At 45.7% G+C, this 21,619-nt stretch overlaps 6 protein-coding genes and 1 non-coding gene across 7 annotated transcripts; 4 read left to right on the top strand and 3 right to left on the bottom strand.

Annotated features, from left to right (window-relative positions):
* The first annotated feature begins 98 nt into the window (after window positions 1-98).
* Window positions 99-2,426, top strand: B0H65DRAFT_532695 (NMD3 family-domain-containing protein). Its single transcript, XM_062828965.1, has 2 exons — window positions 99-372; window positions 433-2,426. Exons 1-2 carry the CDS (start codon window positions 311-313, stop codon window positions 1,928-1,930), a joined length of 1,560 nt encoding a protein of 519 aa, XP_062677594.1. The 5' UTR covers window positions 99-310; the 3' UTR covers window positions 1,931-2,426.
* A 13-nt stretch (window positions 2,427-2,439) lies between these two features.
* B0H65DRAFT_t424 lies at window positions 2,440-2,532 on the bottom strand. The gene has a single exon. It is a non-coding gene; the product is annotated as a tRNA-Glu (tRNA).
* Window positions 2,533-3,059: 527 nt separating this feature from the next.
* B0H65DRAFT_477900 (uncharacterized protein) lies at window positions 3,060-5,014 on the bottom strand. The gene is made up of 2 exons (XM_062827457.1): window positions 4,720-5,014; window positions 3,060-4,619 (listed from the first exon to the last, which is right to left on the bottom strand). The coding sequence occupies exons 1-2, from the start codon at window positions 4,846-4,848 to the stop codon at window positions 3,210-3,212; spliced, it is 1,539 nt and encodes a 512-aa protein (XP_062677593.1). The 5' UTR covers window positions 4,849-5,014; the 3' UTR covers window positions 3,060-3,209.
* A 1,270-nt stretch (window positions 5,015-6,284) lies between these two features.
* B0H65DRAFT_560991 (uncharacterized protein) lies at window positions 6,285-8,899 on the top strand (the record flags this gene model as incomplete). Its single annotated transcript, XM_062830161.1, has 4 exons — window positions 6,285-6,684; window positions 7,325-7,645; window positions 7,721-7,864; window positions 7,935-8,899. The coding sequence occupies 4 exons, from the start codon at window positions 6,285-6,287 to the stop codon at window positions 8,861-8,863; spliced, it is 1,794 nt and encodes a 597-aa protein (XP_062677592.1). The 3' UTR covers window positions 8,864-8,899.
* Window positions 8,900-9,110: 211 nt separating this feature from the next.
* Window positions 9,111-10,731, top strand: B0H65DRAFT_532690 (uncharacterized protein). Its single transcript, XM_062828964.1, has one exon. It carries the CDS (start codon window positions 9,297-9,299, stop codon window positions 10,602-10,604), a length of 1,308 nt encoding a protein of 435 aa, XP_062677591.1. The 5' UTR covers window positions 9,111-9,296; the 3' UTR covers window positions 10,605-10,731.
* Window positions 10,732-11,483: 752 nt separating this feature from the next.
* B0H65DRAFT_313243 (Rof/RNase P-like protein) lies at window positions 11,484-12,413 on the bottom strand. The gene has a single exon (XM_062823327.1). It carries the CDS (start codon window positions 12,257-12,259, stop codon window positions 11,504-11,506), a length of 756 nt encoding a protein of 251 aa, XP_062677590.1. The 5' UTR covers window positions 12,260-12,413; the 3' UTR covers window positions 11,484-11,503.
* Window positions 12,414-18,147: 5,734 nt separating this feature from the next.
* On the top strand, window positions 18,148-21,616 carry B0H65DRAFT_501838 (acyltransferase-domain-containing protein). Its single transcript, XM_062827850.1, has 4 exons — window positions 18,148-18,778; window positions 18,860-19,455; window positions 19,505-20,760; window positions 20,838-21,616. The coding sequence occupies exons 1-4, from the start codon at window positions 18,585-18,587 to the stop codon at window positions 21,339-21,341; spliced, it is 2,550 nt and encodes an 849-aa protein (XP_062677589.1). The 5' UTR covers window positions 18,148-18,584; the 3' UTR covers window positions 21,342-21,616.
* Window positions 21,617-21,619: the final 3 nt, after the last annotated feature.

Genomic DNA, 21,619 nt, shown 5'->3' with positions numbered 1-21,619 from the left:
ACGTACTGCATTGTACTGATAGCCGATAGCCGATAACGAATTGCTTATCAATACAGCGCGGGGCAATTTGGTGCTGGGCCCATCAAGAAATTTATTGACGACTGTTAGCGCCCCAGCGTTCCCCCAGCGACTCGTCCTCAGTCCCGGTCCATTCAATTTTCCAGTCGACTTCTTCCCATCCGCCAGCAACGTCTCTTGTGATTGCGACGGAACTCACAGGTTTTCCTTTTCACGACATAGCGACTTTTGTTTTGTTTTTACAATTGATACCCCGATTCATACTTTGTCGCAAACCACAACCTCGTTAATCATGGATCTCGACGCTCCTATGGGCATGGCCCCGTTGATGGGCTCTGCCAGGACAGGCGCTACGTGAGTTTTGACTCGAAATGCGACTGATTCTGTAGTAGTCGTTGCTGACACAGACAATAGCATTCTCTGCTGCAACTGCGGTGCTCCCATCGATGGCACAGCCTCTGCCGGCGCTCTCTGCTACGACTGCATCAAGTCCACCGTCGATATCTCCCAGGGCATCCAGCGCGAGGCCACCGTTCACTTCTGCAAAGATTGCGACAGATGGCTCCTACCGCCCGCCAGTTGGGTCACAGCCGCCCCCGAATCGAGAGAGCTGTTGTCACTATGCTTGAAGAGGTTGAGGAATTTGGGCAAGGTCCGCATCACAGACGCCAGATTTATCTGGACAGAACCCCATTCGCGAAGAATCAAGGTTCAGGTTACGGTTCAGGATCAGGTGGCGGATGGTGTGTTGATGCAGCAGAGCTTCGAAGTCACCTATGTTGTCGCCAGCCAGCAGTGCAAGGACTGCGCCAAGTCATACACAGCCAACGTCTGGCGCGCCGCCGTACAGGTCCGCCAAAAGGTCACCCACAAGAGGACGTTCCTTTTCCTCGAACAGCTCATTCTCAAGCACCAGGCGCATCGCGACGCAATCAACATCAAGGAAGAGAAGGACGGTATCGATTTCTACTTTGCCCAGAAGAACCAGGCCGAGGGATTCATCAGCTTCCTCAAGTCGGTCGTACCAGTTCTCACCAAGGAGTCGAGGCATCTTATTTCCGCGGATACACATACCGGCAACAAGTCGTACAAGTACAACTACTCCGTCGAAATCGTGCCTGTTTGCAGAGACGATTTGGTCGCCCTTCCTCTCAAGCTCGCCAAGTCCATTGGCAACATTTCTCCCCTTGTCCTTTGCCACAGGATAGGAACATCCGTCAACCTCCTCGACCCCAACACCCTCCAGACCGCCGAAGTCAGCGCCGATATCTACTGGCGTGCTCCCTTCCACCCGCTCGCCGGCACCCCCGATCTTGTTGAGTTTATCGTCATGGATATTGAGCCCACGGGCGTACGAAAAGGAAAGTGGCTCCTCTCCGAGGTCCAGGTCGCTCGTGCTTCCGATCTCGGCGTCAACGACAACGTCTACTTCACCCGCACACATCTCGGCCAGCTCCTCCGCGCCGGTGACTCGGTGCTGGGTTACATGCTCGAGGGCACCAACTTCAACTCGGACGATCTCGAGGCGATCGAGAGCTCCAAGGCGTACGGCTCCATGATACCCGACGTCGTCCTCGTTAAGAAGCACTTCCCGAACCGCCGCCGCAACAGAAAGAGAAACTGGAAGCTCAAGCGCATGGCCAAGGACGAGGGCGAGCTGCTGCCCAAGGCCTCGGACCAGGCCAAGATGGATGCGGAGTACGAGATGTTCTTGCGCGATGTCGAGGAGGACGAGGAACTCCGTGCTGCCCTTGCTCTGTACAAGAACTCGCTCAAGACCAAGAGGGAGGCGGATGCCATGAGCATTGCCGATACGGACATGATGACGGAGGCTGAGGAGGATGGTCCCAAGATCAGCATGGACGAGCTCCTTGACGACTTTGAGGAGATGGAGATTAAGGATAAGGAGTAGGATGTGGTTTGATATGGACTGTGAATGCGAGTGCGAATGTGAATGGACTTGGGCTTCGGGGTATACAAAATTCCGGGAGTTAGCTGTTTTTATGGTTTGCGTTTACGGACATTCATGAATAGATTTGGGGATGGGCTTGCCGTGTTGGCGCCCTCTGCATCCAACGCCATGGTCTTGCTGCGTGCTATTTTTGTTGAATCGTTCAAGTTGTTGAATCTCTAAAGTAAAGGGTGCGAAGATGTGGAAGACTTTCAAGTGCTTATATATCCCAAGTTTACTCCGCAACACGATGACCAAACTACGTTGAAATCATATTCTGTCCATTTTGATTCTTGTTTACTTCACTTGATTCTGTTACGCACTTCGAGGCAAAAATGAAGAACGAAAGAGGCCACAAAATTGGAATAGAGATGTCACAATGTCGTTGCATCATTTTTAGCACAAGCAAGATTCCGAGGAGCAAAAGAAGAAAAAGAGAAAAAAGAGAACCAGAAGGTTGATCGTTATCGCTCGGATACCGGGAGTCGAACCCGGGGCTGTTGAGAAAACAGACACTTGTAAACAAGTGAGAGTCAACGATGTTACCGCTACACCATACCCGATTGGAGGATGGCTTCCGATTATTTGATGGTTTGTTGCACAGGGAGATGTGTTTTTAAACTGGGAAAGAAAGAATCTTTTGGTTGTGTGGTGGAGTTGAGGGTTGGGGTGACATGGCGAGCATGGGTCAAGGGTTCAGCGGCGGAGCAGACACGGCAGGCCAGGGTGCAAAAATGATGAGAGGAAAAGGGGGTTTTGTTTACTTTGTGACATTTTTGGTTTGCACGAGGACATATTTCTCACTGTCTCCTTTTTCTGTTCTTTTCTTTGTCCCTTTCTGTGGCATTGCTTTTTCTTCTCGCCACTCGTTCGAAGTCAGAGACTTCCCTGTGTTAGTCGGGCAGGTGCGAAATCCGCACGGGGAAAGATTCCGGCAGAATACTCGGACTTTCCCCCTTTCGATTCTGCTCCTTCTCTCCTTGACTTTCCATTTGGGAGAAGGAGCGGCTTTTGGCAAGTGCCTTGAGACCTGGCACCCTAAGAAAATTACAAATAGGTCACACAAGGTCGGCAGGAGCGAGTGGCTCATGATGGATTTAATTTCTTAAGCTTTTCTCGGTGCGCAAAAATCAGCATCTGCCTTTTTTTCCCCGTGATTTTCGATTCGAAGAACCCTTCACCAATAAAAATCATGCCTCAATATGCCCCGGGCAAAACAATGCACGTAGACTCCTCTCAGCTAGGTTGCATTCACCGAATGCAATGGCCCGATTGCCTTCATTTCGTCGAGAATGATCTCTCCTTGTCTCTCTTTTCTCCATCGTCTCCAAGGTTGACCACGCTCTGCACCTTCCCACAGCTCCAACCAGAACACTAACAACGAAGATGAGCTCATGAACAAGTAGAAACGAGGCACTGCGGGAATGGTGAGCCATATAATGTACCACATCACCCATAACATCGCGACTCTCCGGTTCCAGGCACGACTCCGTGTCCAGATCAACAGGACTGCCAGCACAAGTCCAAGGCCAAACAACATCACAATCGTGACATCACTTGGGTAATGATCCAAGGAGTATCCGAACGTGTCTATATTTAGAGCCCACCAAAGGATCCAAAGCGCCGAGAACCACCGGGGACCTCGCTCGCCATACACGGAGAAAACGGTCCTTGTCATAGTCGAGTCGTCTGCTGGCTGTTGATGTCCTGCAGTGTCGATGTCTTCGGTTACAGGGCCTTGGTGTTGTCCCGGAGATTCGCTTCGTACTTCGTCTCGTGGCCTGGATCCAAAGACAGGGGATGGAACGGCTGCATCAGCCTCAACAGCACCAGAACCGCCCGTTTCGAGGTCATCTCTCCTCCCATCGTTGACACCCTCATGATCCCTCAACTCCCAAACTAGCCCAGTGGTCGCATGGACGGCAACACATGACCACAGCCAATCCCATCCCAAACCCTCTCTACGCAACATGATCAGCCACGCCTGCCAGTTCAATATCGATATCTCAATCACTCGCCACATATGTCTCTCCAGCGGTCCAGCATGAGAGGTTCTGGGTGTCATGGGCCCTCCCTTGGCATGATTGAAGCTCCCGCATGTATACCCTAGCCAGGCTAGGGTAGGCAACAGGAACTCCCTGTATCTCATTGACAAAACGAGTTCCATCGCAATCAAGACGCGCAAGAAGGCCAGGGCTTCGGAGGATGTCGTTAAACCACTGAGTCGGGAACCCTGGGGGCGGGTTGGGCCACAAACATGACAGAGCTGTGCCTCGTTTTCCTCCGTGCCGTCCCCCTCACGCTCCTGTTGCAACAAACTGTGGTACTCATGGAAGGTGGTAAGGACCGCCCTTTGGAAGAAGATCCAAAGCTCCACGACGATGAAGGCCCATATGAAGTCGAAGATCCACCATGTCAGATGGGTACACCGACCGTAGTCACAAGCCGCAGCACGATAGAGGGACAGGGCGAAGGAACAGTGTAGGAGGAGAGTAGGGAAGTGAGAGAAAGTCGAGCATTTGGGCTTCAAGCCGAGGAGGAAGAAGATCTTGATGTTGTGGCGGAGAATGCTTGAACCAGCCGCTGGCACCTGTGGTTGCGGTTGTTGAGGTGCGGATATTTCAGCCTGGTGACTCAAGGCAAGGAGCGGCTAGAAACACGGACGTGATGAGTGAGCGGTACATCGTGACGGAATACGTCAAAGAATCTTCCAAGACGGGTACGCTGGAAGATATCAGTGGTCGACTTACGGTTGTCTCCGTTATGAGGGTAGAAGGGCCGTCAATGAGATTCCCGCCGCGTGACGATGAACCTTTCGAGGCCGGTCCAGGCTCAACCGATTTGCTCGTGGAGCTCTCGGGTTGGGTTATTTCGGTCATTTCTGGGCGTATGCAGTGCGCTGATATTGAACGTCAGATGAAGAGACACGGTGAGAGCTGGCTGACGGGTTATAAGATACTTTTAAAACCCTCGCTGACTTTATTAAATAGTTGACGGGAGCGAGGCCGACGTGTATCGTGAACTTCACTGAAGCGGAGAAAACACGGCGATACACGTAGTCGATTTCCAGATTTCGTTCAACATTTCTCGGACGTCAGCACTACTAGCCCATGACAAGGGACATTGATTGGTGCCTGGGATAAAGACAAGGAACTTATTGAGGTGTCTGTGCTTGGAATGCCAATTACACCAACATGCAACAGCACTCTCTGACTTCCCACGGATCTATCTTCAAGAGAAACTGAAGGGTTGCGAAGCTCTTCATGATTTGGTTTCGACGTTTTTTGCCCATACGGAAACCTACATCATCAAAGCCTCCCCGAACATCTTCGGCATTGTTCCGTGTGGCCTGCAATCAGGCGAAGCCCTACACCCCTACTGGAGCTTTGAGATGCCATCATGAGCATCGTCAGATCCATGGGTTCGAGAAAGGCCTCCGAGCCAAGTTACACGACGGCATGAAACGCGCAGAAAAGAGAACAAGAATGTTTAGATGTTTATTCATCTACAATGGCTGTTACCAGCATCGCCTCAGGCTGCCAGGCAGTAACAGGGGCCGGACAGATAAGAACAAACAGGTCTTCTTTCAATGATCATGAAGATCCATGATGCACTTTTCTCGAACGAACGTAACAGCGACAAAAATGACGAAACCTCTTCAACAACTGAGTTTTTGCGTAAACGAACAATTGATATGAACAGCCAGGAACAGGTAACATGCCCGGTTAACGGCCTTATGGCGCATTGTTCTATTCTCGCCTTCGCTCCCGTCCCGTGCGACTGTCTGGTCCTTATTCTTTGTTTTCAACAACTCCGAATATTGGACAGAGGTACGCATTTCTTTGTTTCGTAATGTACAGACGACACTCTAACCAAGTGACGCCTCACAGCGAGCGGGCCGCGTCTTTCTTCGTCTTTATATATCCACAATTAGCGCCTTCGCCCTCGTGATTGTTCCTGGAAGGCCGGACAGACGGGATGTAAAAAGTAATTCCAATGTCCGGTGGTGATCGACCGGGGGAGTGGGCAAACATATACTCTCCGGGGGAGCACCTGAACGCACTTTGAACTGGCTACTGGAATTCTTGTCATTCCTTCTTTTCCAAGAATCTTTCCACAGCCAGTCGACAGATGTGGTTCGGAAAAACCTTACCAGACCCATACTGAACCATTTCACTCCTTTCAAACACGAACGACGCAGTAGGAGAAGAAGACTCTGGGAGCCTAGAAGTTGACGACTGCATCAATGATGAAGATGGGCATCAGACAACTTGGCGATGCGGTATCGACAGCGACGACAGCGACATACCAATCGATGGACAGAGCCAGCAGCCGAGGACGGAGCATGTCCCCTTCGGAACTTTTAAAGAGAAGACACAGCCCTCATCAACGAATCACAGAACGAGAAGAAGATGACGAAGAAGACTCGGGATCCGGGGATGATTCAGGTAACGGCAGTGACTCTGATGATGGCGATGATGGGAAGGGGAACGATGAAGATCAATCCACCACTGAGGGCGAGGACGACAACGAGGAGCAAACGGTCACAGAGGAACGCACCATAACCCAACAGCACACGGTGACCGCGAGCCCGACGGCGAGTGGTGTCCAGAAGCTCCATCACTCGCTCCCTCCGGCTTTCGGGGCCTTTCCGGGTTCAGAGTCCCATCTGGATCCAGCATCCTGGTCATGGTTCATTCAATTACATACTGCAGGTAAGAGATCTTCTTCCACTGAAATCATCAGCACCCCAAACGCACACCATGAGGATACACCTGAGTCAACGTCGGTTTCTTCCCAAGAGCACACGACCACAACGGATCCTTTGAAAATGGTGACCGCGAGCCCGATGGCGCATGATGGTAAGAAAGCCCGTTCAGGTTACGATTCACTTTTGTCACCGTGGGGTTTACAAAACCTTACTTCGCTTGTAGGTAAGAGATCCACGTCTTCCATTCCCGGATTCATCAGTCTCGAAGATGCCTGTGACCAGGCTACACCGGACTCAACCACGGATGCCTCCAATGATGATTCAACCGCAAGCACTATGATGTATGTGTGCCCCTTTCCCTAATGTCCACCCCCCATCAAAGCGAACAACCACACTGACCATGAAGAAGATGGGAATGTATTGCGAGTAGTACCCGCTTTACTGTGCACAACTTGAACGTTCCAACCTCTGGGGCCGAAACCGTACAGAAAATTCTGAAAGCACAACATTCATCCAGACTCAAGGGCAAACGACTAGCTTGGGGAAAGGAGCAGCGCCCGCCGGAAGCGATGGAAACACAGACTCACTTTACCACCCTGAGCTGTCATCAACAGTAGAACCAGCTGACTCGGGATCGGGTGAAGTTCTAGACACTAGCGGTATCGTAGCGTCCACTTGGGGACCAATCCCTACAGAAGCTTCAACGTCGTTCAGCTCAACACCACCGGTGACGATAACCACCAACCCTGAAACGGAGTTGATCCCGTCTACCACGTCGATTTCTCTTGTGTATCCAACAACATCGGATGGCCAGGACTTGTCTGGCGAAGCAACGACGGTAATCGATTCGACTACAGTAGAGGGAAGCGAATCGCCGAAGCAGGGTGGTAGCAGCAATGGCCATACAGATCACCCTCCAATACCAACAACAACAACAAGGGTCGGGGGTGGGATAACAACACCAGGTGTGTTCAGAATATTTGTTGAAACAGATCCGTTCTCCATCGGAAGCTTTTGGGTAGTTGCTAACATTGAAGTAGAAACCTTTTCTACCCGCTCTGAACTCCCGATTACCTCGCCTACCTCAAGTACGCACCCGGCGGATAGTGTGATAGCATCTGAAGGGAAAGAAAATACTTCGTCGGACGATGTGCTGAAAAAGGGAGCCATCATTGGCGCTATAGGTAAGTGTCTTCACACGCACTTTTCACTTGAACAAACCCACTGACCGCGGTTCTTCATCGACTGCTTCAGCTGGTCTCGTGGTGTTCGGCGTCCTCCTCTTCTTCCTTTGGCGCAAGCGCAAACACAACAAGAAGCGCCACAGCAATTCCTCTACCAGTCACCTCTTCACCTCAACCTCAAAGAATGTCGGAAAGCTTCCAAACAAGGACCCTTACCCGTTCGACGACAATGACGACAGAGGAAGCATCGACGGTGAAAGTATCGGACGAACATCCCAATGGACCTTTGAAGGTGTCGCCACAGCAATCCGCAACTCGATGCGGCAATCCGTCAGCGGCGTCGGCGTCGGCGCCACAGGTCCCGGTCCCGTCAGCCCTGTCAGCCCCAGCGGTGATGCTGCCAGTCTCGGTGGTTTCTCATCCCTCTCGCGCCGGTCGAGCTTCTCGTACGCCTCGGACGATTACTCCTGCCGAGGAAGTGCTGCCAGCAACGCGAGCGGCATCTACCAAGCCACTGCGCTGGCATACCCTACACCGGGGCGGGCTACGCCCGTCATGCCTGCGTACCCGGCTACGGCGAAGATTGTGAATCTCTCACCGAAGCCTCAGAAACCGGAGATGGTGATGGTGAGGAATAACAGGAAGAGTAGCACTGCGGAGCTTCTGGGTCTGAGTCGGAATCCTAGTAAGAGTACCATTGGAAAGTCTGGGAAGGGAGTGGGACAGTGGGATAAAGAAACTTGTGGATGTGATAGTAGTAGGGCGTCGACATTGTCGGAGGTATCACCACCACCGATGGCGGCAAGGACTTTGTATGAAGCTCTCGGGGGATCAGGACCAGGACCGGTATCCCCTCCTTCGTCGTCGAGGCCGGTTACATGGATGAGACAGCCGTCGCCATTGTCGACGGCGAGAAATTCGGCATCATCAGCGTTTGTACCTTCGCCGATTGTGGGGACACCGATGCCGGGGAGTAATAGGAGGAGTTATATGAGTTGATGGGACGTTTTGTTGAGTTGGAGAGTTGTTTTGGGGAGAGGAAGTAGCGAGAAGGTAGAAAAGGCATTCGGAGTTTGGCCATGATGGCGGGTTAGCATTATCATGTGATATGTACAAGAAATAGCATATACCTTGGCTGATATCGGGTTATCGTACACCCAATTTCCTGTACAGTTACCCCAACAGATCGTCCCTGCAGTAACCCCTGGCATGATCGTTTTTGGCACATGTCAACCCACCCCGCAGTCGCATTTGACGCCGTCCTGCCGTCCCCAAAACTTCGCTGCAGATATCATCACAGGGGAAAAAGAGGATCCAATTCCAATTGCTTCGGTAATACTATAAAAAAAAGTCGCTCGCTGGCGACGACTTTTTGCCTCTGCTTCTCTCCCTTTTGTTTCAATTCCAGTTGCAAGAGTCATTCAGCAACACAATGCGGATGCAATCCACCAACGCCCTGTTTCGGCGCGCAACTTTGTCCTCCTCCACACTATCCATCGTCCGACGATCCACCTTGACGACCGCACGCGGCTTCTCTTCAACCTCGACAACGAACTTACCTGCATCACTTCGCACTCCCACACGAACCCAACCATCCCAAACTATCCAACAACTCCCCACCGTCACCCCCTCAACAACGCGCACGATGGCCTCCTCCTCCGCCTGCGGCTCCAGCCCCTCCTCCTCCCCGACCCTCGAAAAAATCCCAAACACCTCCATCCGCATCCTCCGCACCGTCTCCTCCGTCCACCGCTTCCGCCGCCCCTTAACCCTCGACTCCCGCTCCGTCGCCCTCGTCCCCACCATGGGCGCCCTGCACGCCGGCCACTTGTCCCTAATCCGGGCCGCCGCCCGCGACAACCACCACGTCATGGTGTCCATCTACGTCAACCCGGCGCAATTCGGCGTTCGCGAAGACTTGGGGAGTTACCCGGTCACCTGGGACGCCGACTGCGCCGCGCTGGCCGCTCTAGATCGCGAGCTGGCCGACGATGGGGAAAACCTCGGCCGAATCAGCGCCGTGTTTGCGCCGACGACGGGGGAGATGTATCCTGCCGGGTTTCCGGGGCAGGAGGTGGACTCTAAGGGGTCGTTTGTGACCATAACCCCTGTCGGGGAGGTGCTGGAGGGAAGCAGCCGCCCGACGTTTTTCAGGGGCGTGGCGACGGTTTGTATGAAGCTGTTTAATGTGTGCCAGCCGGACAGGGTGTATTTCGGGCAGAAGGATGTGCAGCAGACTGTGGTTATTAAGCGACTGGTGGAAGATTTTTTGATGCCGATTGAACAAGTGGTGGTGGTGCCGACGGAGAGGGACCCGGAAGGGGATGGGTTGGCGTTGAGTAGTAGGAATGTTTATTTGGGGAGCAGGAGACGGAAGGTGGCGAATGTGTTGTATAGGGCGCTTAAGGCGGCCGAGGGGGCTTACAATGCCGGTGGGGAGGAGGGCACAAGGGAAAGGGAGGGGATATTGGGGGCCGCCCGGAAAGTGGTGGAGGAGACCCTGAAAGAGCAGATGAAGATGGAGCCAGGAAGGAGGGTCAGGTTTGAGGTGGATTATTTGAGTCTGGCGGACCCGGAGACGATGCTGGAGTTGGAAACGGTTGATACCAAGAAGGGAGGGATTTTGAGTGGTGCCGTGAGGTTTTTGCCGGTGGAGGAGCCAGGGGAGGGAGAGGATTTGGGACATAGTGGGGGGCCGTTGGTGAGGTTGATTGATAACATCATCTTGCCGCCTAAGTAGGTGTGGACGGGGTTGAGGTGGAGGGACGTTTTGGGTAGTTGGCTATACTATAGAGCTGTTGTTGTTAGAAAGCATTTTGCATGGGTTGGCGTATGCGATAGAGTTTCCGTTGGAGAGTGCATCTTAGAGTCACTTGCGATTAGCATTTCGTATAGACCTGTATCTGCGTCATATGTACAAGTTGGTTGGATAATGCTTTTATAGCTTCCTTCCTATACCGAGACGAGGCGTTTAAGCTCTCGTCTTTCATCCGTGATGGTGGTCTCCCTTTTCACTCTGACTGCCCATGCTGAAGAGTGACAAGATCCCATTGACAGACCTCCAGTGTTGCCACATATTCCCTCCAAAGCAAAGCCAAAAAGTCCAAGGAGAAATGACTCGCATCTCGTCCAGCCTGTCCTTCAAGTGTCAATGGACACCCATGAGCCATTGGAACTTGGCAACCATGGTTCTGCTTCTATTCACTCGTCCTCCTGCCGCTTCTTGACTTAATGGTCCTCTGACGCGACTCCAATCCACCAGTAGTCCCAGCCTTGGAACATAAAGGCCCGACGGCCTCTCGTCGTACATGGTGCGCGTCTCGAATCGGCTCTTGTATCCGGGAAGACCTCGCCGAGCTAGCTATTTTGTGGAGAGACGAGCCTATGCTGGTAGCAAGCCTCAGCTTCTGGTGAAACTTTGCCGGCTAGTATCGCAGGAATCGTCTGCGGGAGAACTTGTAGCATGGGTGGAGACCATGAGCGCATTCGTTCAATGGCTGCATCGCACCGTGCTGAGAAACGCCTTCGCCTCCGTTCGACGGCATTTCCCTGAATCCCAGTCGAGGCGAGCCGAAGAAGTTGAGAATTTTGCGTTTTAGTATCGTATCGTGTGTCGTATCTTTATCCCTCCCCGCCGCCTCACAGAATGTTGGAGAAGTGCGACCTGAACTTCTTGTTCGCGCGATCCGCCGACCGAAACTGGAACTGCTCGCCGTGTACTTCAAAGATCATCTTCGGTTGTTCGGCCTCTGTTTGTTGTTGCTGTTGCTGCTTGTTGTCATCACTCCGTCCCTCCTCCCCCATCGCCGTTGCCGTCACCGTCGCAAGCGGCACCTCAACCCTAAACACCGTCCCCTCCTTCGGCACCAGTTTCCTCTGATTCTTTTTTGTTACCACCTCAAACGTAAACCGCGAATCCTTAATCACAATCCCCTTCAATCCCACCCTACTCACACACCCGCTCCTGACAACCTCCACCTCAGCCCCGTGAAAATCCGCGCTCGTCAGCTTCGACGCCGCGCCCTCGCCACCGGTATGTATCTCGTTGCCCAATATCTCGCGGATATATCCCAGCCAGAGCTGGTGCAGCGGTTCGAACAAAACGTATTTCTGCCCCGAGCGAGGCACGTCGTAGAGGCCGAGCTTGCGGCGTTCGTTGGCGGAGAGCGGTTTCGGTTTTAGCGCCTTTTTGCGGGAGAGCCGCTTCTTTTCGCGTTCGCGGCGGCGGGCGGCGCGGGCGTCGGAGGGAGGAGGGGATGAGGGCGTCAGGAAGAGAGGGCGCTGTTGGATCTTTTCGGTCAGGATCCGTTTGGTTTCTTCGGGGTCGTGGGCGCGCGAGAGGAGGACGGCGGCGATGGGTTGGCTTTTGGAGGAGGTTTGGGATGTTGATTCCATTGTGTGTGAGGTGTGAGGGTGTTCCTCCGGTTGTGTGGTCTTGGATTTGGGGAGTATTGGGATCGATGTCGAGGTCTGGTATCGGTTGTCGCAAACGTGAAATGATGTGAAGCGTACGGAAGCTCCCAATTGCGATGGACAAGTTCGAGAATTGATAAGGAAAGAAGAACACGCCAAGATAAAAAGCTTCAGAAATTGGGGCCACTGCACCTTTCCCTGTCCGGCTTAGCTCCTGCCTCGGCTCCGTGTTACCCCGCCGTAACCCCATACGGGGCACCTTAACGGCTTTGTGATCCCTGCTGGTGACGTGTTAGATGTGACGGTGTAGAATTGATTGATTGAAGAGTATGTGATTGATTCGCCCAGAAGGTATAGGGGGTGTTAGGGTAACCCAGATATGCCTAGAAATCAAGTAATATTAAGTGGCTAGAGCGCTAACCTCTATATAGTATAGCTAAAACTATCCTTAAATTTGATATACTCCCTCACTTATAGACCTTCTAAATAGGATAAAAGTAAAACTATTTATAGAGTCTCTCTTTTAGTACGTTAATTTCTTTAATTAAATTTTAAATATCTTTTAGAATATGATCCGGAATCTCCTTATCTATCCTTATCTCCTTACGAACTAGTATATTTATTATTCCTATTAATTCCCGGAATTTCTCGTAATTTGATTATCTTAGAACTTTTATTAATTTATCGGCTAATATTTTCTTCGTTTCCAAATATTCAACTTCAATTCTTTCCTCTATAATTTCCTACTTTAATTAATAATAATAGATATTAACGTACTTTAACTTAATTATTAACTTCACTACTTTAATAATTAATATACAGATTATTTATATATTATTATAACCAATTACGGGTATATCTTTATCAAAGGGAATATTAATATCCTTATATAAATATATAATAGCAATTGTTTTTTAATAGCGTTTAAAATCGATAATAACTCTACTTCTATTATTAAAATAAATACCATCTTTTACTTAATTATACTCAAATAAATTAAATTATTAAAGAGTTTAATTATAAATTTATACGACCTCTTTTAATTTAGAGAGTTATCAGCATACGATGTATTTGAAGCAATTTCGAATTTCGTTAACTTACTATGATAGAGGAAGAAATTAGGGTAGTATTAAAGGTAATATAAAATTTTATTAATAATTTCATAATATTAAGAACTAGGATTGTAATTATAGCGATTTAATTAGCTAGTAGCGAAGGTAATATTAAATTAAATAATTATAGCGGCGTATATTATAAAGCTAATAACGATTTAATATTCACGGAATTTATTAAAAGAGGCTATACTATTATAAAGTATGAATTCTTTATTATTTATTAGAATGAAGACGGAGGTATAGGGATTTTTAATTAATTTAGTAATTTTGTAGATATATTCCTATTAAGATAATTAAATATAATTTACCTTTCGGTTTCGAATAATTTAGATATTTAGAAACCATTAAAGGTTATTATTATTAATAAATTTATATTTCTCCTCTAATTTCTTTGTAATTTAGGTAATTCTATTATATTATAATTTATTAAAGGCGAAGATAATATTATTAATGTAGTAGAAAATTAGGATTTTATTACGTTTAAGGATATACGAGTCCTCGAATAACAGTTTAAACCTTAGATTTTCAAAAGTCCTATTAAATTCTCGTTACTATAGTAAAGGAATTCGTTGGAAATTATAGAGGGTTTTAAAGATTTTAAAGATAGTATTGTACTTTCGATAATTAAAAGATATATATAAATATAGATATCTTTATCGAAGTAGGCGTTAACGAAAGTATTTACTATATTATATTATATTAATTCGAAATTGAATTTGGCGGTGTAAGCGATAATTAATTGAAATAAGCGATTAATTAACGTAGAAGTATACGTCTCTTTATTATAATTATATTATTAATTTCCTTTAATTACAAGGCGAACTTTTACTTTTAATAGCCGATTATATTTATTAAATTTAGATACGTATATTTATATATAATTAAAAATTTAAAGACTTTTAATATAGGGAACGTCTTCGTTGATTTTAACCTATAACTTTATTTTTTTATAATTATTTAAATATACTTCCTCTATTTATTTAAAGAAATTATTTAAATTATAATATTCGAAATTATAATAAATCTTTAGGATTAAAGGGAGATTTTAACGTTTAATAGAATTTAATCTACTACCCTTGGAAATTAAATAATTAGTTTCTATCTTTATAATTATTTTACTCTACTGTTATTTAATTAATTGAGTAAATCTCCTAACGTTAAATATAACTTCCTATAATTCGAAAGTCGGGAAGGAGATAAGCTCTAGTAAATCTATTATAAAGCCGGTAGTAAAAGTAGTTAGTAGTAAATTTAGCAGCGTAGGGTAATTAAATATAAAATTAATAAATATTTTATTTTAAATAGTAGATTCTATTAGTTTCGAAACGGTTTCGTTATTATTTTTTTTAAAGTTTATTATTAAAGAATAATAATAAGAGAGGGGTAAAACTATTATTTTCTATATTTCAAATTGCTTTGAAGGGTTCGAAATATTATATAAATAATTAAAAAAGTTAATTAATTTGGTTGAGTAAATCGGCAATTTCGTTGCTAATTAGCCTTAATCCTTTTTTAAAATTATTAGGGTTTTTTAAATAGATTAAATATTCGTTAAGGAGTATATTACGGGTATAAATAATATAATTGGTTTATAGATTTTAAATTTAATAATTAGAGGAGGTAATATAGCTGATAAGGAATCAGATTTAAGCCTTTAATTGAAATTTCTTATACTATTACTTTTTCTTCTATATAGTACTTATTATCGTATATATTTTATAACCGTAAATATATAAATAATTGAAGTTAGGTTTACGGAGTTCGGTTTATACCCCCTTATAATAGGTTACGAAGGTATAAAACCGCTCGTATAGTAATTTATAATTATAGAAATATTTAAGCGATTCGATTAATAAGGTAAATTAAGGTTCAAACAATTTGAAATTAAAAGTTATGAAGGAATTTAACGCTATTTATTATTATATACGCTTTTTCTTTAATTATACCCCCTAAACGTTTAATACCGCCATTTTAAATTTGAATATTAAATATTAAAGGCTCGAAAATAATAAGGCGTATAATTAACTTATTCTTAACGTATTAATTATTAAATTTATTATTATACTTAAGATATTTAATTTTAATATTATATTAGTAATTAATTATATTAATAATTGGAAGGAGTCTTTTAATGATAGTTTTAATTATTTACTTCGCTCTATAAATATTTTAAACTAATTTAATTTATTAATGAATAATGAATATAATATATTTGAAGTTACTTTTTTCTATTTTATATTCGAGGAAGTCGACGGCGAAACGTTCTCCTGGGCTAAATCCCTTATTTTATAATTTTTATTTAATTTATTATTTAATTTTTGAAATACTATACGTATTACATTAATAAGTAGCGGGCCCTTTGAATTTAGTACCTTTAACATTATAAAAATATTTAAAAATTTAAAAGCTATAGTAATTAAATTGTTTATATTAAAATTTAACGGGTATTTTATATACGTAATAGCCAGTAAAAGAATTAAAACGATTTTAACGAATAGAGAAGGCGGTATAATTAAAGGAATGGGGTAGGTATTCGAAGATTATTTAATAATAGATTTTTAAAGAAAATAAAAGAGTAAACTGTTTAACTGACGGAAATAATTATTAAGGGGTTCATAATCCTAATAGGGATTTTGCTTTCGAAATAGGCGTAGTAATATAAAATCTATAATAAAATTAGGGTAGAAAGTTACTTCTTTCAATTATAATTTTAAAATTCTCCTTTCTCCATATATTTTTATATTAATAGTCTTAAAACTTTTAATAAGTATTTAAAATTTATTAACTTAAACGTAGTTCTTTAACAACGCTATTTAAAATAAAGAAAAACAATTAATTTCGTTGAAAATATAAATAGAAGCCCTAGAATCGAAGATTATAAAATTCTTGAGTAAATAAATATTATTTTTATTATTATTCGTATTGAAAGTACCTTATTTAACGAAAAATATTAAATTGTAAATGCTAATTTCTTATGTCTTTTAATTTTTTGAAGTAATAATTTATATAAAAGTAATAAAGAGGTCTTATATTTAATTCTTACCCTTTTTAACCTTTTTACTAATTTTAGGATATTTTTCGAAATTTTTATTAATAAATTTTTAAACAAAGCTATTTAGCTTCTATTTAGGATTATTCTTAATTTTAAATATTAAATACTAATAGCGTATTATTAAGTAAAGGCTTCGTTCGCAAACTTTATAAAGTAGCGTAACGTTTCCTTTCTTTCTTAAATATAAAGAATCTTTTATATTTTTATTTACGTTGCGTTTTTTCCTTACGTTTACTTGAGCCTCTTTTTATAATTAGAATTAGGAGTGTCTTCTTTATTAAATACAAACTCTTAGGAATTAAAGCGGCTAATACCCTAAATATTATAAACTATAACCTTCTTAAAATTAATTAATAATACGGTACGTTCTAATATACTAACCCTTTTAAAATTAGTAGATACGTCCTTATATTTTAAAAATATTTCTTCGAAGTCGTTATTAAATTTCTAAGAGTTACTAATTTAAATAAACTTGTATTTATAAACTATATTGATAAAGTCGGTAAATTATAAAGTAAGGAAGGTTATTTTATTAATTCCGAGTTTCTTCCCATTTATAATAAGGATTTCCTAATCGGATAGTTACTTTTCAAAATCATTAAATTACTTCTTTATAATCTTTTTAATAAAGGCTTAATAATTTTAACGAACTTTAGCAATTTAATCGATAAGTTAATAATTAATCTAATTTTTAATCTCTCTAAATTAATTGCGGGTAGATTCATCCTATTCAAATAAAGTATTAGTATAAAAAGTAGCGATATAAATACTTATCTAATTATGAATTCGGGTATTAGCGTCGTCGAAATCTTTCTAATATTTATAGCAAATATTATATATGTTATTAACCTAATTGTACACTACTTTCCCGGCAATTATTAAATTAGTACAGGGGTTAATAATTATATTCTACTTAATATTTTGTTCAGTATAGTATTTATTATCCTCCTCTTCCTCTTCTTCATCTTCTTCTTCCAAACTTCCTTCTTTATTATCTTTATTAGTACTGGCGGCAGCTTCTTTATAGAGTTAAATAGTAGTAGTAGTTTCGGTAATAGTACCGTTCGTATTGGTAGCCGTAGTAATAATAATCATTATAATTATAATTATGGCTTTTTAACCTAGATTCCTCTATTAAATTTGACGAGCTCCTTCTTTACTGGTAAAAAACGGTCCTTTACTTACTTAATAAAGAAAAAATCTTCTAACTTTGAAGGTAGAACCCTTTAAATTATAGGTTCTCCCTTAAATAGCTAATTACCAAAGTCCTAATTACTACTAACGAGTCTCTTAAGAGCTTCATACTAGCTAGGCCAATCGGTAGGGGTATTAAAAATAATTATAATAACCTTATCGGTAAATTCTTTTAATAAGGATATAGCTAACGTTATTAGTTTTGTAGGAATATTGCTTATAATTGATAATTGTAGCATTAAATGTGAATATACAAATCAGACTGTTAATTGTTAGATATAACAATGTAGAATTAATTAATTGAAGAGTATGTGACTGATTCGCCTAGAAGGTATAAGGGGTGCTAGGGTAACCCAGATATACCCAGAAATCAGGCAATATCAGGTGGCTGGAGCGCTAACCTCCATATGGTATAGCTAAAACCACCCTTGAATCTGACATGACGCTTTCCAGTGGCGGCAGGCAAGATTACTTGTACACCGGATTACACTAGCATTCCCGATGTTACCGTTCCTCCATTGGCACATTGGCACTCTTGGACTTGGGTCTGGATGCATACATAACTAACTCTACATGAACCGAGGAAATCATCTCTCGCTTGACTTCTCTCTGCTCGTGATGATGGTTGCAGTGGCAAGTGGTTGAAGACTCTCATGTTCCAACACCGATACGTGTGGATTATTCGTGGATGATTATATCCGGCTACTGCCCACTAGGAGTCTAGGTACACCACTTGCTTGCTCTCTTTCAAGTTATAACTCCCAAGTCCTGCCGACAACAACCACTTGCATCGAGACGTGCACATCACCTCACGCGCGGCCAGCAACGCACGACAGCAACACAGAACTGGTCAACTTGGTGGGAGTAATAGCATTGGGGACTTGAACCAGACAAGTCCAACTGGAAAGAGGACTGGGATAGCAGTCAGCAAAGGGACCCAAACATAATGACCGACGAACAAGATGGACGCGACAACAACCCGGCGCAAGTCGAGGACTCGGCGCCCGATCTGCGCATTTTGGGTGACCGTATCACTTTCCAGCCCAGCGGCTTTGTGGCGCCCTCCAAGGGTACCGTAGGTGATGAGAAGGAGGAGGCTCTGATGAAGAACATGGCGCGCTTTCGCTCGGAGCCGCTACAGTACGTTTGACGCCTCGTCTTGATGTGCTTGTTACACGGCACTCTGATTAAGAAAGTCCCAGCACTAACACAGCTGTCCAGATTCCTCCGCGAAGTCTCCCTCTACGTCTCCGGTACAGGCTGGCGCGCCTACGACGATGTCATCGGCCAACCCGTCTTCTACCCAGGCTATACCGAGCACATCAAGTCGCAAGTCATGTCGGCCACGCTATTGCAGACCAAGATCGCACAACTAGCTGACATGCGCCTGTCAATCGAGGAAAAGCAGGGACTACTCAACAAGAACGACAGGAACTTCGAAACCAAGCGCAACCAGCGCCGCTCTGTACTCGTTCAGAGTCTCCAAGAGGTCGCCGAGCAGCTTACGGACAACATGGTGTGCAAGATGGAGAGCAAAACTTTCATCAGAGGTGCTTACTACATGGTCACCCAGATGCTGTTAAGGGCCTACCACCAAGGCATCCACGTCTCTAGCGAGGAGGTGCTGAGGTTGCGAAATGTGGCCCGGGAAGCGGAAAAGAAGGGACAGAGCATCATCTTCTTGCCGTGCCATCGATCGCATGTCGATTATGTTGCGTCCCAGTTGCTTTGCTATAGACTGGGCTTGGCTATGCCAGTCGTTGTCGCTGGCGATAACCTGAACTTTCCGCTGGTAGGAAATTTCTTGCAGCATGCCGGTACGTCACTCGTTCCCAGGGTGGATGGCTGATCCTAACCGCTCGACAGGTGCCATGTACATCCGCCGCTCCTTTGGCGACGACCAACTGTACACCACTCTCGTCCAAGCCTACATCGACGTCCTCCTCCAGGGCGGCTACAACTTCGAATGCTTCATCGAAGGTGGCCGCTCACGTACGGGCAAACTGCTCCCGCCCAAGTTCGGCATTCTCAGATTCATTCTCGACAGTATCCTGTCCGGCCGTGTCCAAGACGCCGTCATCTGCCCCGTATCATACCAGTACGACAAGGTGGTGGAAACAGAGGGTTACGTGACCGAGCTGCTTGGCGTACCCAAGAAGAAGGAGAACCTGGCAGACTTCCTCAGTGGCGGATCAAGTGTGTTGTCACTGCGCCTGGGCAGGGTTGACGTCCGTTTCCATGAGCCGTGGAGCCTACGGGGTTTCATTGACGAACAGGTTACCAGGCTGTCCAAGATACCGTCTAGCATCAACTGGAAGGACATGAAGAACTCGATTGTGCGGCAGAAGCTTCTTCGCACGCTTGGGTACAAGGTTTTGGCAGATATCAACCATGTCTCGGTGGTGATGCCTACAGCCCTGATCGGTACCGTTCTACTCACCCTTCGCGGCCGTGGTGTTGGCCGTGCTGAATTGATTCGCCGTGTCGAGTGGTTGACGGCCCGCGTCCGAGCCAAGGGTGGACGTGTCGCCCATTTCGGAAACACGCCCGTCTCAGACGTGATTGAGCGTGGTCTAGAGGTCCTCGGAAAGGACCTAGTTGGCGTTGTCGAGGGCCTGGCGGAGCCCACTTACTATGCCGTTGACCGGTTCCAGCTGTCCTTCTACCGAAACATGACCATCCACCTGTTCATTTCCGAGGCGCTGGTTGCTGCGGCTCTCTATACGCGCGTCAAGCGTGGTGGTGGGCCGGCGATCCAAGATATTCCGTACCAGGACTTGCATGACCAAGTTTTGTTCCTGTCGTCGCTCTTCCGCGGCGAATTCATTTACTCGGGCGAGGGTCTGGCGGTCAACTTGGAGAAAACTCTCATGGGACTAGAGGCAGATAATGTCGTCTTCCTAGAGAGGGATGAGCTCACAGGTGCCATCACCAAGGTCGGGCTGTCGGATGCAGAGCGCGCGGCGGGCAGAGAGAACTACGATTTCTACTGCTTCCTCATCTGGCCATTCATCGAGGCAAGCTGGCTTGCTTCGGTGTCGATTATGGGGTTGACGCCTCCATTGGGACAGAAGGATGATATTTGGATTCAGTTTTCCAAGGCACAGGAAAGTGCACAGCTTGTGAGTTACACCATCAGTCTCTTTTTACCGAGTTACGCAATCATTGTTCCAACATGGACTAACGATTACTTGTTCAGCTCGGCAAAACCCTCTACCACCAAGGCGACCTCTCCTACTTTGAAGCCGTCAACAAAGAAACGCTCAAGAACTCGTACCAGCGCTTCGAAGAAGAGGGCATCATTCAAGTCGTCAAGTCCAAAGACCCCAAGGTCCCTCCGCGCATGCGTCTCGCGCCCGAATGGCGGCCCGCCAGAGACGACATCTCGGGCGTGCTCATCGCGTCCGGGCGTCTGTGGGATTTCACCGAGAAGATCGCGTCAAGCAGGCGAGAAGGCAAGAACAGACGGGATGGAGCTACGGTGAGTACCAGGGTGGTCAGGTTGACGGACGATTTGGGCCAGAAGCTGTTTGAGGAGGCGATTGCGGGTACAGATGGTGGGAAGAAGGGTAAAGGAAAGGGTAAAGGGAAGGGCAAGGGAGGGGCGCCGACGAGGTTGAGTAGGGAGGAGGAAAAGACTTTGACGGCGGATTTGAAGGAGAGTAAGAGGAGGAGAACGTTGGAGAATCGGGCGCATTTGTGAGGGGGGTTGGTGGAGGGTTTTGGAAAATATGATACAATACATATCCGGCCTTGATCTCGTCAATCCTTTGTGTCGTTGTCCGAAGCATCTTGTCCCTTTGGCTCTTGATCCAGAGGCATCCTCTACTGTGGTTGACCATGTTACTAGCTTTATCGCCGTTGCAGAATCTGCACGGGTGTCTCCACTAACTTAGCTACCGTCAAGGCAAAAGTTGTGGTCTTGGCACATATTTATAGCGCAGCCAGTGGTAGCAGTTAAAGGTCTTAACAATTACGTCA

The sequence above is a fragment of the Neurospora tetraspora genome (assembly GCF_033439725.1).
Source record: "Neurospora tetraspora strain CBS 560.94 chromosome Unknown B0H65scaffold_8, whole genome shotgun sequence".
In the NCBI taxonomy this organism is placed as follows: Eukaryota; Fungi; Ascomycota; class Sordariomycetes; order Sordariales; family Sordariaceae; genus Neurospora; species Neurospora tetraspora.
Note: the sequence above shows the minus strand (reverse complement) of the source record. Positions and strands in the feature narration are given on the sequence as shown.

What these genes read in the sequence shown, in the direction of transcription:
- B0H65DRAFT_313243 (XM_062823327.1), bottom strand. Translation starts at nt 12,259, where the DNA reads ATGGAATCAACATCCCAAACCTCCTCCAAAAGCCAACCCATCGCCGCC.
- B0H65DRAFT_501838 (XM_062827850.1), top strand. Translation starts at nt 18,585, where the DNA reads ATGACCGACGAACAAGATGGACGCGACAACAACCCGGCGCAAGTCGAG. An exon ending in AAATTTCTTGCAGCATGCCG is followed by an intron (nt 19,456 to 19,504) that starts GTACGTCACTCG and finishes ACCGCTCGACAG; the next exon opens with GTGCCATGTACATCCGCCGC. An exon ending in CACAGGAAAGTGCACAGCTT is followed by an intron (nt 20,761 to 20,837) that starts GTGAGTTACACC and finishes TTACTTGTTCAG; the next exon opens with CTCGGCAAAACCCTCTACCA.
- B0H65DRAFT_532695 (XM_062828965.1), top strand. Translation starts at nt 311, where the DNA reads ATGGATCTCGACGCTCCTATGGGCATGGCCCCGTTGATGGGCTCTGCC. An exon ending in TCTGCCAGGACAGGCGCTAC is followed by an intron (nt 373 to 432) that starts GTGAGTTTTGAC and finishes CACAGACAATAG; the next exon opens with CATTCTCTGCTGCAACTGCG.
- B0H65DRAFT_532690 (XM_062828964.1), top strand. Translation starts at nt 9,297, where the DNA reads ATGCGGATGCAATCCACCAACGCCCTGTTTCGGCGCGCAACTTTGTCC.
- B0H65DRAFT_477900 (XM_062827457.1), bottom strand. Translation starts at nt 4,848, where the DNA reads ATGACCGAAATAACCCAACCCGAGAGCTCCACGAGCAAATCGGTTGAG. An exon ending in CCCTCATAACGGAGACAACC is followed by an intron (nt 4,620 to 4,719) that starts GTAAGTCGACCA and finishes CCGTGTTTCTAG; the next exon opens with CCGCTCCTTGCCTTGAGTCA.